This window comes from Dinoponera quadriceps, unplaced genomic scaffold (assembly GCF_001313825.1).
Source record: "Dinoponera quadriceps isolate SergipeBrazil2010 unplaced genomic scaffold, ASM131382v1 scaffold717, whole genome shotgun sequence".
Taxonomy (NCBI): domain Eukaryota; kingdom Metazoa; phylum Arthropoda; class Insecta; order Hymenoptera; family Formicidae; genus Dinoponera; species Dinoponera quadriceps.
Genome location: NW_014555639.1, coordinates 157,168 through 175,230, shown reverse-complemented (window position 1 = coordinate 175,230; position 18,063 = coordinate 157,168). Strand labels below are relative to the sequence as shown.

The following is an 18,063-nucleotide window of genomic DNA, read 5'->3' as shown; positions in this document are numbered from 1 at the left end:
GGCGAGTTGCGGTCAACGACCCGAGGCAGCTCCTCTTTACTTTGCACAGAGCGAGCAGGAGAGCGAAACGCGCGCAGTGGCAGGAGGGCGGGCGGGGGAGGAGGGGAGGGGGCTCTCTCTCTCTCTCCCGGGGGGGGCGAAGGGGGTAAAGGAGGGCCGGGGGGGAGGGGGAAGGCCCACGAGGGAAGAAGCGCGAGGAAGAGAAGGAGGAGGACGGTAGGTGGAAGGCGGACGGACGGACGAGGCACAGAAAGGGAGAAAACGAGATGAAGAGCGTGTTCTCCGGTTCCTCGTCGGCGGAGCGAGCGAGCGAGCGCCGGTACACTAGATGCTCCGAGAGCGAGAAGCTCCCGTCCTCTCGCGCGAAGGAGCGCGGCACTCTGCCTCTCCGCGGCGACTTTTCTATTTTCCCCCGTCTATCTGTGTTAGGCCCCCCCCCCCGGCCAGGGTGCGCGTCGAGCGTATCCCGGCGTATCCCCGCGGAACGATTACGGCGAGACAAGCCGAGAGACTTCTCTCCCGCTTGTTCTCCGAGAATGCCGATCCGCGGATAGCGACGATACGCGACGCTGCCTGACGCGGCCTGCCGCGGCCTGCTGCCCGTTGCCTGGCCCGTGACGGAACGCGCGTTCGGCTATCCGCGGCCTGATCGCGGAGAATCGCAAGCGATTCGATTTGACCTTAGGCCCGTATTCGTTTGACCTCAGGCGCGATCCGTTCGACGACGTCCGTGCCGGGTTCTCCCGGGCGATCCGCCGTGACCGCGAGTCCCAAGTTTTTCCGCCGGCCGCCGGGCCATTGGGCGGATTTTCCCTTTCTTCGCGGTTAATCCGCGGACCCCCGGGACCGGTTCCGCGATGTTCCGCGGATTACTGTGACTCGCCGCTTTGTGCGGAGGTCCTCGGACCGAGACTAATAGATTACATTCCCCGCGCGGGCCCCGACAATCCTCTTCCGCGGAGCACGCCGATCGTGTTTGTTCCGTTTCTCTCTTTCTCTCTCTTTCTCTCTTTCTCTTTCTCTCGTTCTCTGCTTTTTCGTTTCGCGTTCGCACCCGCGCCCGCTCGCGTAACTCTTGCGCGACTCGACTCCGCGAGAAACTGGAGCGCCGCGGAATTCACGCGACGGCGAATAACCGAGTGAGGCGATTCGCCGGGAAATTCGCGAGGTAAATCGACAGCGAGCGCTTGTCCCGGCTCGGCCGAGCACGAGTGAACGGCGTGCCGAGGGAGAAAGAGGGAAAGAGAGGGAGGGAGGGAGAGATTCCGCTTGAAATCTACATTTGCATTGAAAAGACGAGCGAGAAGAAAAGTCGCAGCGAGTTTGAGAATGTTGGTAATTTGCAACTCGAAACGGCACTCTGCATTTGCAAGCATGGTGCGTTTAAATCCCGGTATTCGATGAACCTATTAATTTCAACCGTAACTTTATAATATATGATTAAAATATGTAATCACATATCGTACGGATAAAATGTATAATCATATAATATACAGGATGTCACAGTTCTTGCGACTTTAATTTTACCGAGAAGCTTTTTAAGCTATTTCAAGTTAACTTTTCCTCGACAGAAACGTTGAGGCACTAATAATTTCCGAGATACAAGCGATTGGAAAAGTGAAGCTTTACTCGAGCTAAGCTTCGAGCGAATAAATAGACGAAAAATTTATTTTCTTCGATTTATTTAAAATGGACTTTAATTTAACAGAATATTAACTTGAAATTTCATTAAAGAAATATGTTATGTTGAAGACCGAAAAGCTGTCACAAATAATGACTTCCCCGGATACTTTGCTAAGGAAAAATTAACTCTAAATTGCTCCGGGAATCTTTTAATAAAATTAGAAGTCGCAAAAACTGAGACCCTGTATGTATAGTTAATATAAATTAAAATACAAAATTATGTACACATATATGTATATATAGTTTAATCTTAACTATAACTTGAAATTTATATGAATTATATTATACTTTCTGCATTGAAGAAAGGATTTGATAAGTACGAAAATTTCGTGAATATTTGCCAATCAAATATTGGATTACTGCAACCAAATATTTAAATTTCATATATTGTATATACAGTATTGTAGTTCCGTATATTGTATATTTAGCATATGAAACTAAATTGTTTGATTGTAATAATCAAATATTTGGTCGGCAAATATTTACTAAATTTTAGTACTTTTTACCAAATCCTTTTTTCAGTATATATATTTAGAGAAAAAGCATAATATAACATAATATTGCGCAATATTACACAACGAAACACAATATTATACATAAATGTATTCGTTATTATACGCTTTAGTGTGATGGAACTAATTCCAAAATTTTGAGTAAAGAAATCATTAATAATAATGATAAGGATAGTAATAATTATTATAACTATAACAATAATAACAATGATAATGATGATAAGAATAATAATAATAATGATGACGATAATAATACAATTCAACGCGTAATCCAGCCTGCACAGTATACATGTTACGGCGTTTTATCGCCGTAATACGGCGTTCGCTGAGATGACGCGGTCCTTTCGACATTCGAACGAGAGCGCGACTTTATCTCAACGCTTCTCAAGAAAGGATGTATCGCGTCCAAACGCGCGTTCTTTCTTTCGCGTTTCGATTCCGCGATACGTAGGTTCCGCCAGACGCTGAATCCGTTTTCACGCCCATCTGCGACGTTTTTTTTTCACATCGCTGTCGCTATGATTTTCCTCGCGTAATGCCGGGGACGCGTGCTCGCGACCTATAATGCGCCGAACGACGGTCTTCGTTTACGCAAAATCGATTGCCTAAATGACATTTCGCGTGTGCACTCGCATCGGCAAATCTTTACGATCCATCAAAAGTCTCGAGCGCGTGCTCTTTCCCGCCATATACCGTAACATCTTCGGAATAATTCATTCGAGTCACCGCAAGATGTTTCTCGGCTGATGCTTTTCGATTTGAGCGCGCTGCTACATCGGCAACGAGAGAGAGAGAGAAAGAGAGAGAGAGAGAGAGAAAGAGAGAGAGAGAGAGAGAAAGAGAGAGAGAGAGCGTTATTTATTCAGCGCTCTGAGATCAAATCCCCTTAAGCATAAAATACAATATCAATAACGTTCCAACTAACCAAACAGACCAACCAAGTACGTAAATATTGATCGATACAGAAACAAAGAAGAAATGTATCAGATCTATGCGACACATTTAGGCAGGCGACATTGTTGTGCGCGAACGCAGTTAAGCGTAATTAAACGTCCAGCGATGCGGATAACGTAAATACGTGCGGACGATCTTTCGCAATTTGTACTATCGCGAATGACAATAATTTATTCCGCCAATTACTTAGCGAGCGACGCGCGAGCCTATGGCGAATCTCATCGAGCGTAAAGGTCAATAGCACGCGGTTCTAACTCTCCAGCCGCGGGGCCGTCCGTGTACGCGCGCGTATTAGCGGTGACGGACTTTTCGCGAGCTCTCCGTTCCCGGTGCCGGGCACTTGCGCCCGGGGCACGCTCGAAAATTCCCTGTCGACGTTCGCGGGCGAGCCTTCGTTTCCGCGATGTATTATGCAAAGTGTGTCGAGCGACGTTTCAAACGCTCGCCGGCGATTCCGATTCAGGCGAACGGTCGAAGAGCAATGGGAGAAAGAGAGAGATGGTGGGGGAAAGGAGGGCGACATCCGCGAAGACGAGCGCAGATGCCTTCGGTAGTTTCGCGTTACTTTGAAGGAACGCTGAAAGATCCGCGCGCATCGATAACCGCAGCTCGCGCGAGAGACAACTACTCCGATCGAGACTTCCCGCAAGATCAATGGCGCGCTCGCGCGTTCCATTTCTGCGCCATGTGCGCGTACCCACGTTATCGGTTCTACTCTCTCGCCTTCCGCGGTAACATGAAATTATCAGCGGGCGAATTTCCGAGCGGTACATACTGTACGTATACGCGAGGCGGGTACAATTGTACGCTATTCGCGTCACGTTTCATTTGGCCCAGGAATGTTTGAGAGGTCTCGTGACTGTCCTGAGAAGCAGCCTAATTCGCCACATGTTGACTTTACGAAGGGGGCCGAGGGAGGAAGAGAAAGAGAGAGAGAGAGAGAGGAAGAAAGAAAGACAGGGAGAAAGGGGGGAAGGAGGGCGCAGCGGAACGAGCGAACGCACTCGCAGGCCCATATCAGAGGTGAGCCCCGACGAATCGCGCTGCACGGAGCTGTCCAGGAATGAGCGGACAAGGGCCTCATGCCCAAAGTGTACTCGTGGGCTGAGTCTGATCGAGTATGGTACCGTTACGACGTTGCCCAAGAATAGTTTGGCGCGAATGACCACCGTCCCATTTTCTTCCTCTCTCTCTCGCCCTCCCTCTTCCTCCTTTTCTCTCCTCTCCTCCTCACCTACATCGCCGGCCGATCGCCCTCACCCTCCTGCCGCCGGCTCTTGCGTTTTGTGGTGTCCTGCGACCGCTCCAACGGATTTTCGACATCCTCCTTCTAACGGGTGTCCTCCTTTACGGAGGTCTCTCCCCGCGGTCTTCGATTACCTTTTTCGTTCGAGGAAGCAGGCCAAAGGAACGGGATATCGGGAGACGGGAGCGTGCGCGAGCGACCGACGGGTGTATCGCGGGATCAGTACGGTTAATCGACAGCAAAAAGAAGACGCGCCCCGGCGCTCGCCCCGCTGTATTATCTCACCACCAGTGCGCGCTCCGCAATTAATCATTTACGCCGGCGGGTGTCTCGGATGGCGGAATCGACGCTGCGAATGTGGACACGTAAAGAAATAGGTAGAAAGAGAGGGAGAGAGTAGATTAAGGTAAATTTAACCCTTTCTGCCCGGCTAGTTCCAATTTTAATCACTAACTCCCTCACTCTTGCCGTGCCGAAAGACAAAATAAATTGAAAGGAAAATTGTTTTTCACTTACAAAAATAAATTCAGATCAGAAAGGGTTGAATAAAGTAGAGAGAGAGAGAGAGGGAGGGAGATCGCACGTGTCCGCGCGATCTAATTATAGACGGCAATAATTTCATTATGCGCGACGTCTTCACAAATGAGACGAAGAGGCGTACGTACATCCACGAATCCTCGCTGGGATCTACGTCGCTTGTGTCGTTTTGCGGTAGCGTGAGTCGCCGGAACAGTAGCGTCGAGGACGATCTTCCTGCTGATTTATATCACGCGCGAAATCAACGCCGTCCGCTGGAGATCACGATTGGGAGGAGCCGCGGTGACCCCGAGGGGGGGGTCGGTGCGCCCTTGGGAAAATCACTTTCCTTCCAGCTTAACAGCCGGTTATCCGCGTCCTTCTGCGCGCTCGCGCCTCACGCGCACACGCGGGTGCGCCTCGTTACGTGCGAACCTACAAACTATCGGCGAGCTCTCTTCGAGCGTAGGTGTGAATGCAAACAGGGAAGAGACGCGGCGGCGGCGGAAGGGAGAGGTGCATGAAAGAGGAAGACGAGGAAGACGGAAGAAAGACAGTAGCACGAAATCTCGGATGCGCCGGTAACGCTGGCCTCGTCGTACTTTCACTTCCTTCCCCCTCACCTCCTCCTCTTTCACCGTCTCTTCCTCTTTCTCTCGCGATCTCTCCCTCCGGCTCCTTCTCGCTCTCCCTTCCTCTCTCTCTCTCTCTCTCTCTCTTTCACTCACTCCATTCGTCTCTCTTCTTCCTCCTCTTTCCTCTACATAGAACTACTTTTCCTTTCAAGTCCTTGACTGGAGGTGTCCGAGAGACCAGGCCCATCCTGAATTTAAAGATCCCCCTTCGCCGGCCGGCGCATGATAACACCTCGGCTCCCATTCGGAACCGACGTTCGTTCGTTCGTTCATCTTCTGGTGCCGTCATTCCCTACCCGCGGACTGCCCACGTCGTCGCGTGGGATAAATAGTTGCGTGTCCACCCGACGTAGGTATATCGCCGGCCCGATCATTGAACGAACTACGAGGCACGAAGAAAAAGAAGAGAACGAGGCGACGCCGGCGAGGCAGCCGGCTGACGTAGGGGCGGGTGGGGAGGCGAGGGGGAAGGAAGAATGAAGAAGCGAATACGCGTCATGACCTCTGCTTCACGAGGTGAACAAGAGAAAGAGAAAGAAAAAAGGGGGGAGGGAGAGAGAGAAAGAGAGAGAGAGAGAGAAAGATAGAACGAGATAACTGCTGTTGAGCGCGCGAGTGGCGGAATGGTGCAAGCGAGAGCATCGCGCATCGCATCACATCGCATCGCGGCGGAGAGAAGCAACGAAGAACGGAGAGAGAGAGAGAGAGAGAGAGAGAGGGAGAGAAGAGGCGGTGGGCCGTTTCGCGCGTGTGGCAACGCTTTCGTGCGAAAGAGGAGAGAAAACGATGAGGTGGATGACGGCGAAGAGAGAGAAGCGGCCGGTCGGTCGACCGACCGGCCGGCCGGGCGAACGAGAGGAGCGAGCGCGAAGGCGCGCACCGGGTCGGATCGAGAAGGAGGTGAGTGGAGAGTTGGCGGGTGGAGGAGAAAGACGGACGGGGAGAGCAGGACAGGGAGAGAATGATAGAGATGGCGACAGGAAGAGAGAAGGAGACGGAAAGAAAGAAGAAGAGAGAGAGAGGAGGGAAACCGAGAGAGGGACGAGGAGCCAGGAGAGGACGAAGCGAGGTGAGTCGAGATGATGCAGTTGTGCGTTTGCAAGGAAGGCGGAAGGAGGAACCGCGGAGGGAACCGGTCCCGGTCACTGGGCCACCAGCCGGCCGTCGAACCCGCCACACTGCCCCCTACCGCCCCCTCCTCTCTCACTCTCTTCCTTCACCCCTCTACGCCCTTCGTCCCTCCCGCCCGGCTCTGTGTATGTGCATGTATATATACGCGTGTGTGTGTGTGTGTGTATGTGTGCGTTACCTTCTTGCGAACCTCACGTCGCGCTTCTCGCAACCGGCGACTCGCGTTGCCTTCAAGTTCTTCAAACAATGTCAACTCGCGGTACCGGCCGGGCTGATAACGCTGCCGCCTCCTGCCACTATGTTTACTGCCCGTGAGCTGTGTGCTATCCCTTGGCCTTCCCTCCCCCTTTTCCCCGCCTTATCCTGCCGTTTCCCCGCGGGTGACGCGTTTTCGCGTGCCGACTTCGCCTACGACGGTTCGCCTTCGCGTGTACCCGCGCGATGATCGATACTCAGGTTCAACGACACGAAACGTAAATAATGCGAGTGATATCGGCTTCACTTCGGGTAAATTCGCGACGGTACCTCGGCAGGTCGTAGCTCGAATTTCGCCAGGTCGAATTTTCGACTCTACGGATCCGACGATTCTTCTTTCTCTCTTTCTCTCTTCGTCTTTATTTATCTTTTAATTGATAAGATAAGGAATTACGTAAATACTTCCGCGCGCGCTGTCGACCTCCCATAGTCGGCGTAACACAAACGCGATCTTGTAAAACGACGCCGGGATTAGTTTTGGATCGGGTTTTCGATCGTGAGAAAGCAAGCGCGCGGTAACGCAAACGGAAGTTTGCCTCGCTCGCGGTAATCTCCGCGAGATACGCCAAACATTTTCTCTTAATTAAGAAAGGACGTGGCAGTAATTAAGTTTCCCTTCCACGGCATTCTCCTGCGCGAGTCGAGCTTATAAAGCATACTCGGTGATCTCCCAGTCGAATGCATATTCACCCATCGATGGTGGTGTAACGATAAAACCAAGAGCGACCTCCGCATGATGCGATTTGTTTGAGAAAAAAAACAATTTCTACGGTTAGAGCAATTTTTTCGGGTGTTTTGCATTCTTTTAACACTTTTACGGTCGCAGTTATTTCGGAAAAATTTTCGTTTGCTGCCGATAGATTTCGACAGCTCGCTTAGACGGTATATAAGGAGACAAACTTCTCTTTCTTTCTCTTTGTGCATTGAAAGAAAAAATATTAAAATAATTAATAATATTGATTCGTATTGGGTATTAATAACATATTTACTTACACCAATATACATATTTTTATACTAAGAAAATATTTTTCTCGGGTGAGAAAATATACACTTTCTTAAATCCTTAGCTACGCACGAAGGCACTTGTTTATTCTATTTAAATAAAAGACTTTAGAGAGAGGTTTAAGTAAATATGTCTCTTACAAAAGAGTATTACTAGCTGTGATAAATTAGTCAGTGATAAATTATTGTTGCCCAATAATTTTATCACTCGTACAATTAATCACACAGTTTATTACAGCCAATAATACTTTTCTATAAGGATTGGTGCCCGAATATTTTTTATTTTTTAAATATTCTTCCTACCGTACACAAATCCGTACATTTAATTTCATATATAGCTTCTAGTAAAATAATAAAATGTAAATTATTATTATCGAAAAATATTTCTTTATAAGCCATTATGCAGAATAAAGTCACGTAAACGTAACGGCAACCGTCAAAGTGTTAAAGTAAAGAGAATGTACAAAATATATCCCAAGACGAGATGTTAAATATATAGAAGACCTTGATTATACGAGTTTATAATTTAGGTAACGCTCGCATTTGCATGGTGGAAAGTGTTATTGCAAAATTGCTATTGTTACCCTTCCGATTATTATTATCATCATCTTGACACGCGATCATCTACAAGCGCGCTAATTGACGTGATTAAGTCGAAAGAAATTAATGACCGTGTTCTTTCCTACCGCTCCGGGCGAAGTTTATAATTACACGAGCGTAATATCCGTCTTTGGGCCGCTGTTAATTGCCTGACTGCAATTTGGAAAACAAGCGACTCGAAAAACAGCGCGATCTGCCGTAAAGTCCGGTGCGTTCGCGTGCGAGGATCGGCGGAAACGCTAAACGGGTATATTTACCGCTGATAATGCTTTAATAACGCACTCTTTCGCGGTGACCGTTCTTCGATAACGACCGGCCGCGCTGCGGGAGACGTACCAACCGCGGATACACCGCTGACTTGGCTACGGATTCCAGGTGTGCACCTGGTCATCTGATCGATACCTGGCTTACCTGCGCCGCTCCGTCGGTAAAAACGCTCGCTCGCTCGCACGCGCGGAACGGCTCCGAGCGCGAAATCATTTCCTGCGCTCGGGAATTCGAAGCGTGTTGCGCCCGAGACGAGAGAACACGGCAGTCTGCTCGGGCTGAAATATTCCTTTATTCGCAAAAATACACGCGCCCCCGGTAACGAGGACGCGCGGCGCTAGCAAATAAATCGGACGAAACGGGCAGTAAAAATGGGTTTAAAATCTACGGCGAGATTAACGACTCGCCGCGGAAGAACGGCCCTCGTAAATCCCGCGGATGAATCGCTTGAATATCGCGTAACTCGACACGTATTGTCAGGTCGCGCTTTAATCCGCCCTTTTTCCCCTCTGTTTCCTCTTTTTCGACGTTCGCTGGCCACGGCCTCATTGCCGGCGAGGTGACGCCGGTGTCGGCGGCTGACGATGCTCGTGAGGCGTCGCACCTGTGAACGCGTGGCACCTGGGGTGCGGCGGGCAAGCCGTTCCGCAGGGGTGCTCGGGGGGTGCTACTTCGGTGCGTCGCCGGCAGGACGTTACGCAGACCGGCTTGCAGTCGAGCTCGCAGACGTACTGCGAGCCGTACGAGACGTCGGGCTGCGTCTCCAGCAGCGTCAGACACTTGCCTTGGATCAGGTAGCAGTAGGACATGGCTAGGACGGGATTGCCGCAGTACGGCTCGCAATGGGGCTGTGGCAGGTGCCCGTATAAGTCGATGTGCGTGTACTTCAGGGGGGCACGGCTGCAAACCCCGTGCTGCAATCGATACGAAACGGGTCAGAAGGAGAGCGAGAGGGGGGGAGGGGGGTTAAAGAGGAAAGGGGAAATTGACGAGGGAAGAGGCGAGGGGGAAAGGGAGGGTGGAATGGAGGGAGGAGGCGAATGAGAGAGCGAGAGCGGGTAAATGAGTGTTTAAACGTCATTGTAATGGAAAAGCTTTTTAATCCGCCATTAACGCCCACTTGCGTGGTGCCAGCGTTAAGTCGATCGCCTATAAAAGATTCATTGTACTCAGTTGGGGAGAGTTGGCTGAGCGGAGTTGGTATAACGGGCGACCTTGGCTGACGCGTGGTGACGACGAGGATGCGGTTAACGAGCTTTCCCGAGGATTTCTGAGACGCGAGCCTGTCCGCGAGCCGACCGATCGATTCGAAATTCAAGTGGATCTGCAGAAACATGCCCGGCTTTATTTCCCAGCTTTCTCGTGATATTCATTCTATACGTATAATAAGAATTACAAAACTTCGAATCACGATGTCACACGTGGCTCGTGAAAACTGCATTTGAAGTAACTCGCGCGGCGAACAAAGCGTTACTCGACTATAACGGAACTCGCTAGAACGAACGACGGTGTCTCGATGAATGTGAAAAAGCGGATGACGCAGGATCGCACGTCGAAAAGAATGCTTCTCGTTTCGTTGACCCGTTCGCGCGTTGCAGCCTCTTCGTGGACGCTCGATGTCGGCGAGTGCCGTTCGACGTGCTATTCGCCGGAGCGGCGAGCAAAGCCCCCTTATAATGCGCAATACGCGCTAGCGCGTCGCGAACTGCTCGCTCCGGCTTGACTGGTCGTCCCGAGTGAGATGAATGACCGCGCAGACGCGGCCGAGCACATGGTCGGCTCGCGCCAATGGCAGCGCGCGGGAGTGGGAGCGGACCACGTGACCGCGGGACTTGACGGCGCGCCGGGATTTGGGTCTGATTCCGCCCGCGCACGCGCAGCGTGAACCGAGTGAGCATATCGATTATCTTCGTCTTCAGAAGTCTAACACGTGGTCTACGATGAACAGTAGGAGTATGTTTGTAAGAAAAGAAAGTAAGAAATTAACCAATTGTAGTCGATTATTCTCCTTACATTCGAACGTGATCGGTCAGTTTCTTATTCTTATTTCTTACGAATATACTCTCGCTGCTCATTGTAGATCGCACTTTAAGACCGTCTACATTGGAAGTTGGCAACAATAAGTAAGGAGTAGAGTATCGGCTGGTAGCAAGGCAGTAGAGAGCAGGAAATGGGAATGATCCATTTCGCCTACTCCCGGGGTTACGGTTTGTTCCGCTGGAAAAACCTCACTCTCTACTCCGCAGTGTCGCCATCTTCGATGTAGACGATCTTTTCGAGACTTTAATCAGGGCTCGTAGGAAAGCTGAGATCGCTCCCGATGGACGGGGGCTCGATAATCGTGCGACTGTCGAGACCCCCTCGTCCGTTCACTCGAGTTCCGTGATTCATCGAGCTCTTATCTGTAATTCCCAAACTCCTCTCTAATTACGCGGTATGTCTCGAGAGGCAGTGAGAAAGAACGAGGTGCGCCCGCGTTTTGTAAGAAACGAATTCGCGTTGAAACTGTATCTGAAGTTCCGTGGAGATAACGTCTTAGGTAGAGAAACTGTGAACGACGGCAGATTGTTTGCAACAGTCGGCATCGAGATCACTGATCTTCGCTCTCCGACGTAATTTTATCGACAAGAAAGGCTTTAGCTAACGTCAGGATCGGCGAGCCGGTCGGTCGGTCGGGAAAATCGCCCGCGCTACCGGCTATGTCCAGGTGGCTGTACTTCAGAGGCTTCTCCGACCCGACGCCGTGCTAAAAGTCACAAATCGTTAAGAGACGTCGCCCTGTGAGCGCGTCTCGCGCCGACTCTCTCCAAACGGTTAATTAAAAAAGTCGAGTTGTTATCATTATCAGCGATAGTAACGGTAAAGAGATGCTAAGAGCGATAAAACTAAGGACGCGATACCTTGTCCAATCCGGACGTTCTGATTAGAAAAGCGGCCGGCCCCTGATGACCCCTCGGAGTTTTCGAGCTGGGCCTATTCAACGCCTGGAGGACGTCATCGCCCTCCGCGCGGCCCCGGTGAACGTGGAAGTCCTCCCTGCGTATCCGCGATATCTCGAACGGATCGCCCATCATCTCGCCTGAAGTCTGCAGCTTCTCCGCGTTGCAATTCGCTCGCGCCACCGCATTGTCCATCGCGATCTACGGCACAAGATTCGTCACACGTAACGTGTATGTACATACGGAACTTTCGGAAATACCGAAGAATGATACGGAGCATTTTTCACGGTGAGAGGGGGGGGGGATATTCGAGGCGACCGCGGGATAAATCGCATTCGGCCTTTCCGCGCCAGCGATCTTCATAACGAAGTCATACGCCTTCATATCGCGCCTCACCCCGGAGATTCGATATAACTTCGCGAAGGCACGGAGAAGGGAAGGGGGAATGCCGGGGTATATATCTGGGTCATTTATAACCCCGTCCAATTACGCTTTCCGCGATGAATCAACAAACACGTAACTGTCCGCGTGCATTTCCCGTGGCCCGATTCGACGTGCAAACCGACTTTCGCGTTCGCTTCCGCCGTCGCGACGCTGGCGCACGGTCGGGATTAATTTCTCCCTACGACCTCGCGCTGCAAATCTAAGTGTGGTAAGTACACGCTTGTTTATGTAAAATTCCACGTTTATGCATGCGATTTGATTCTTCCTGCAAAAATTACACACATTTTCTCGCAGAAGAAAAATGAATTCACGCATTCAAACGTGTAATTTAATACATCTCGTCCGTATATAATTTCAGATATCTACCGTCTGGAAAAACCCGAGAAACCTGGAATTTTCCGGAAATTTGTTTATGTTCGTAAAAATCAGGGAATTCTCGGGGGAACTCGGAAACTTTTATCGGATATTTGTCTGCAAGCCACATTATCGCGTCGTTATTCATGGATAAGTTTTAGTTGGCTGAATTTTATTTAATAATGTTTTCTTCATTAAGAATCGTAGAAAAAACAGATTTTTTAAAAATTAATTTTAATTTTAATTAATAAGAAATTACTAACTTATTAATATTCTATGTATTTATATATTTGAGATTGTTTCTAAGTTTCGTTTAATATTCATATATTAGCGCTTCTTTTACGTTTAAAATAGATTCTTTTTCTACGGTTATATTTTAAATATTTAATTATATTGCTCTGATGTTTAGAGCACATTGGTTTTATGATAAATCCGATATTCAGTGTTGAAGATGACGATTTCGTGTTAAATGTTAAATGTAATTTTGTTTAATTAAGACATACCATATAACTTCCAATCTAATGATAAACCGGATCCGGTATAAAGAAAAATGGCTTACTTCTGTAGATCTCCCTCCAACGACAGGTATCAACTGACAGCGAAAGGCGTTTTTTTCAGTATACAGCTCTGTATTATGTATCGCATATGTTTTTTAATTTGATTTTATGATTTATAAACTATTATGAGTGGAGAATATTAAGGATCTTACATAATTTATATATTCATTTGCAAGGTACATTTAAAAATACGTTCGTTTTGCCTGGAATTTTTAACAAATTATCTGGAAAATCAGGAAATTTTTTTCGGGTTTGAATAGACATTCTGATAATACGATACATTGTACAAAGTGTGCGAAAATGAAAGGATGTGTTTAATTATTAATGTCCTTTGTAATTAGAAAATACCGAATCTTATAGATAATTGTAATTACACGCATAACGAAAATTTATAATACGACAAACTTATTATAAAAGTGCATTTGGGAAAGAGATATCATTTATCCTTAAAATTCCATACGTTCGTAGTTAATTAATAGTATATACTTTCTGTTAGAAAGAAAGCGAAAATGGATAGGGAAATATTAAATCCCTCACACGTGAGTTTCCAAAGAATTTTGACACGTTTTTAACGAATAATTTAATCCGTAAGTGTAGTATATATATGTGTCTGGCTGCGTAAATTAACACACAAATGAAACGTGTAGCAAGATGACACGCGTAAATATGTGAAAACTACACACTTGGATCTGCAGTTGCTTCGAGGCGGGTTACATCGCGCCGTAACAGATCGGCGCAACGGGAATTCAAGCGGCCACTGTTGGCTGCTGCTGGTGGGGAAACTACTCGGTCGAAACGCGGTCGAGAACGGTAAACGAGCGAAACGCGAGTTTTCGCGGTTACTCACTGAATATCCCGGGCCTGTAGTCAACACCGCGTGGCCCGTTAACGTGGCGATCGTGAACAGATGCGGGTTCACCGCGTTCATGGCCATTTCCTTGAGATGATAGAGGGCGTCGGCCATAGCCATCCTGCCCTCGGCGTCGGTGTTGCCCACCCGCACCCTCATGCCGGATTTCGCAGTGATCACCTCATCGGCGACGTAGCAGTTCTCGCCTACACTGTTCCGCACCATGCACAGCGCGGCGACCACCTTCACCGTCGGCGGCTTCAGCGAGTTCACCACCTACGTCGGATTCGGGAAAAGTCACATTACTGATGATTATATTACAGCACGTAAAGAACCGCGAGATCTCTCGTTTCTCAGAGTCCGAGCAGGACAGACCGGTCGCGCGAGATTTCTTTTGCAACGCACGGAAAAGAATTTCGTTGATGTCAATGAACGTTTCGATGCTTGGGAATCAGACGAAAACCCTGTCAACACTGAAAACAAATGTTACCATTCAAGCAATATTTATTTGATCCAAATAAAATGGTTATTCCGATACTCTTTGGCAAATATTTACTAGAAGCTGACATATAATTGATTATATATGATATAGACATCTATTTATACGTAGTAAAATAATTGCGACAAGTATTATATTCATAATATTGAAAATATCAGAATTTACTTTTAGAAAATATTTACTCTGGGCAGGAAAATCTGATTTTAAAACTATTAGGTTTCTTTAATAAAAAAGAGGTGTAAAATAATTGCAATAAATACTCTCTTGAATTTAGAATCATTTTATGCATTTATATTCGGTAATTCATTTACAAATTAAAATATTATTGCGTTCAAGTAAGTATTTACTGCAAGAGCTATTAAAATATACTTAAATGATAAAGATATTACTTGATTTAACAGACTGGAAAACAAATATTTACGTTTACTTGATTCTAGCACTTTTTTTCTGTGTAGAAACAAAAAGATTCCTATAGAAAGTTTATGACTCAGTCAACTGCTCTCGGTTGTTTTAATGAATTTCAATGCGGTTGAATATTCATACGAATATTCTCAGTCGCGGTAACAAAGACATTAGAGTAACCAGGATTCCAGTTGAAAGACGGAGTGGGGAGAAAAAATTTATCTATACACAAATTTTACTGTTATTTATGTTCCCGAACTTTCGATTCTTCATTTGGGAATCTTCGGGGTGTGCGTGTCTGGAATTAGGTTTTTCTAACATAATACGAAATACGCCAAAATCATTGCAAGTAATGCAGACACTGAAGTCTGGTGGTGAAATTGAGACATTTTCATTCGTTCAATGTTACCACCCGAGTCCTAAGAAATTATTCCCTCTTTTATATTAGATTGCATCGTACTCTTTATGGCAAATTTAAACCCTTAAATAGATTAATATTGCTTGCGAATGAGTCAAGTAATAATGTCGACTTCAATCATATATCCTTAACAATCTTCAAATCTGCTGTTATAAATCTTTTATATATATAAATTCTTATAGTTAATTATTATGTATCTTTATACTAAAAAAAGCAATTCCCACAAATAAATGAAATGAAATGAAAATGAAATTACGTTTATTTTCACAAAGCATTGCTAATACTTTGTTACTGGTTTTTAATTACAGAATATGTATTATAGATTTTTTGTGAGAAATATATCAATTGTATTTCTTTATTCTAAACATTTTCATAATTTATTTGTTTTTCCATGTCAAAAATTTTTTTTTAGGGAATCCCATCCTGACTACCTCCTTGAACAGAGATATCATTTCTCGTCTATCGAGATTTTATTTTTTGTCACTGAATTTTCATCTGGTCTTTATTCATTTGTTAGAATTGAGGTTTTTTCCGTGCACGTAGCAGTTATCGTTAGCACGGCTCATTTCATGTAATGAGACATGGAAACGAGAAAACTCGGTCTTTGATCATGTTTAAACTTTAATCAACGGAGAATCTTTCGACCGATCTGTTACGACTCTTATATATTTAATTATTAAAAACTATTTGGACAGATAAAAGTTACGCAGGATGTCGGTTGGGCGAATATTATATTTCTGTGGAATCATAATAAAAAATGGTTTTACTCTGCGATGCAAGCGCGAGCACGCGTCCTCTTCGAGCACGCTAAATTTGCTCGAATCTCATTTAATATCGATAACAGGACAAATATTATTGCTCCATTGTTCCATTTAATTGAAACGCGTGATTGTGTCGATAAATTTGCCGAGAGTGATAACGTTTATTTCACGTGAAAAATTAACCGGCACATATACGGAAAAAAGTAATTTGGATGAACAGCAAATTTTATGCCGTTGTAGTAAATGAATTAATATATAGGATGTTTCTTAAACATTGTCCAATATTTTAGGAGTTCATTATTTAGGCCATTTTATAAAGAAAAGTTCATATGAACATATGTTAATTTTTTCATAATTAAAAAATCTACTCCTTAAAAAGCTCAGCTAAGCCTAATGCTTAAAAAATCAACTCCTAAAATATTGGGTAGTTCTTGAGAAACACCGTGTATATTTATTCACTTGCTGCGGCAGCATAAAAAATTTGCTCTCTCTCTCTCTCTCTCTTTAAATTATATTTCTCTATGTAATATTAATTTACGACGCTATCATTTTCGGAGATATTTACCTCTTCGCACAGTGTCGCGTGTCGCTAAATATTGTTTCGACGTATTCATGTATATAAACAAAATATAATACAAAAAATTTACTTCTGCTCGTTCGTTTCATCGTGGCGTATATTTATTTTATTCTTTTTTTGGTAATACGATACGCGTCAATACCGGCAAATGTTCATATTTATGGAAATTTGAATGTCTCATGAATTGAAAAATTGAAGAAACGAGCAATTGAAAGAGTCAGAGACTCATCAGACTACGACGAAGGTCATCCTGCGCGAAAAATGACCCGGCGTAAAATTCATTGCTCCCGTAACAATTGTCGGAGATTTATTTTCCGCGCAGAGAGGCGTCGCGTTTACAACTAGATCGCGCCAAAAACACACGAATTGTTTCGAATAATACAAAGACCCGGCGAGCGAAGGTTTGATTTTCGAATATCACGGTGAGACATATACACACACGCGCTCTCGCGAGCGATACCTATCCGGGGCCCGTATTTCGATCGCGGCACATCGGAGGAACGATGGGCGAGATAGCCGAGATACGAGATTGTGTGTATACGCGAGCGAGCGTGCGGCGAAACTATTAATGCGCAGCAGCAACCGTACCATAAAGAACAGAATTACGGTTCGCAGGATGATCATTCTGTAGATCTGCCACAGCTCGCGCGCGCGAGGCTGACTTATTAAAACGCGATTATTAATAGAACGAAGCGAAACGCGATCGGTGGCACACGAGCCGATGACGGGGCGGGGAGGTGCCACGGCAATGTGATGTGCAACGGTAACTTTCGTGATACGTGTATGTGAAGTCCCTCAAGTAAAAGTCATTTCCGACTTCTTACTGATCAGTCCAGTTCCTTATTTGATGAAAGTTGGCGGAACTAAAGACTTGTCTAATAAAATGGTTCAATTTGTAACGAAATATTATTCTAAGATGGGATAAAATAATGGAAAGAATTAATTTTTAAGAAATTAAAAAATCTGTTTTTATAAACAGTATTATATGCAATAAAATAAATCATATACAGTGTGTCCACAAAAGTTAGAGCCAAAATTTTTTAATGTATTAATGAGGCCGACTCGACGAAAAAAGTTTACTTCAACTTATGTCCGAAAGTGTTTTATTCAAAAGTTGTATATCCTCGTATATCCCGTGTATATCCTCAGAAAAATATATCTAAACTCGATATATTGTGGAACTCCTTCAAAGATAGAGAGAAACATTCTAGTGACAAACCAGACATTTTTGTTCAAAAGTAGGAAATGTCTAGATTCTCATTTCAAGGACTCTACACCGAGAAAAAAAATGCTACCGTTCAAGTCATATTTGATCGAAGTAAAATGGTTATTCCAATATTCCCTGAAAAATATTTACTAGAAGCAAAACTAATTGACTATATACAATATATTTTCTTTATATAAGTATTTGCATGTATGCATTAAAACAATTGCAACAAGTATTAAATTGATATATATATA

At 45.8% G+C, this 18,063-nt stretch overlaps 1 protein-coding gene across 3 annotated transcripts in view; it reads right to left on the bottom strand.

Annotated features, from left to right (window-relative positions):
* Window positions 1-10,073: 10,073 nt before the first annotated feature.
* The window catches only part of LOC106745024 (putative aminopeptidase W07G4.4), a 45,745-nt gene continuing 37,755 nt past the window's right edge, over window positions 10,074-18,063 (bottom strand). For 2 of the 3 annotated variants that reach the window (XM_014620246.1, XM_014620245.1), the window contains exons 7-9: window positions 13,943-14,221; window positions 11,702-11,941; window positions 11,392-11,547 (exon numbers count right to left, since the gene is read on the bottom strand). In XM_014620246.1, the coding sequence (XP_014475732.1) occupies window positions 11,392-11,547; window positions 11,702-11,941; window positions 13,943-14,221 (675 nt within the window). Of the gene's footprint in view, window positions 11,548-11,701; window positions 11,942-13,942; window positions 14,222-18,063 lie in introns of all 3 variants that reach the window. The other variant, XM_014620247.1, reaches the window with a different exon arrangement.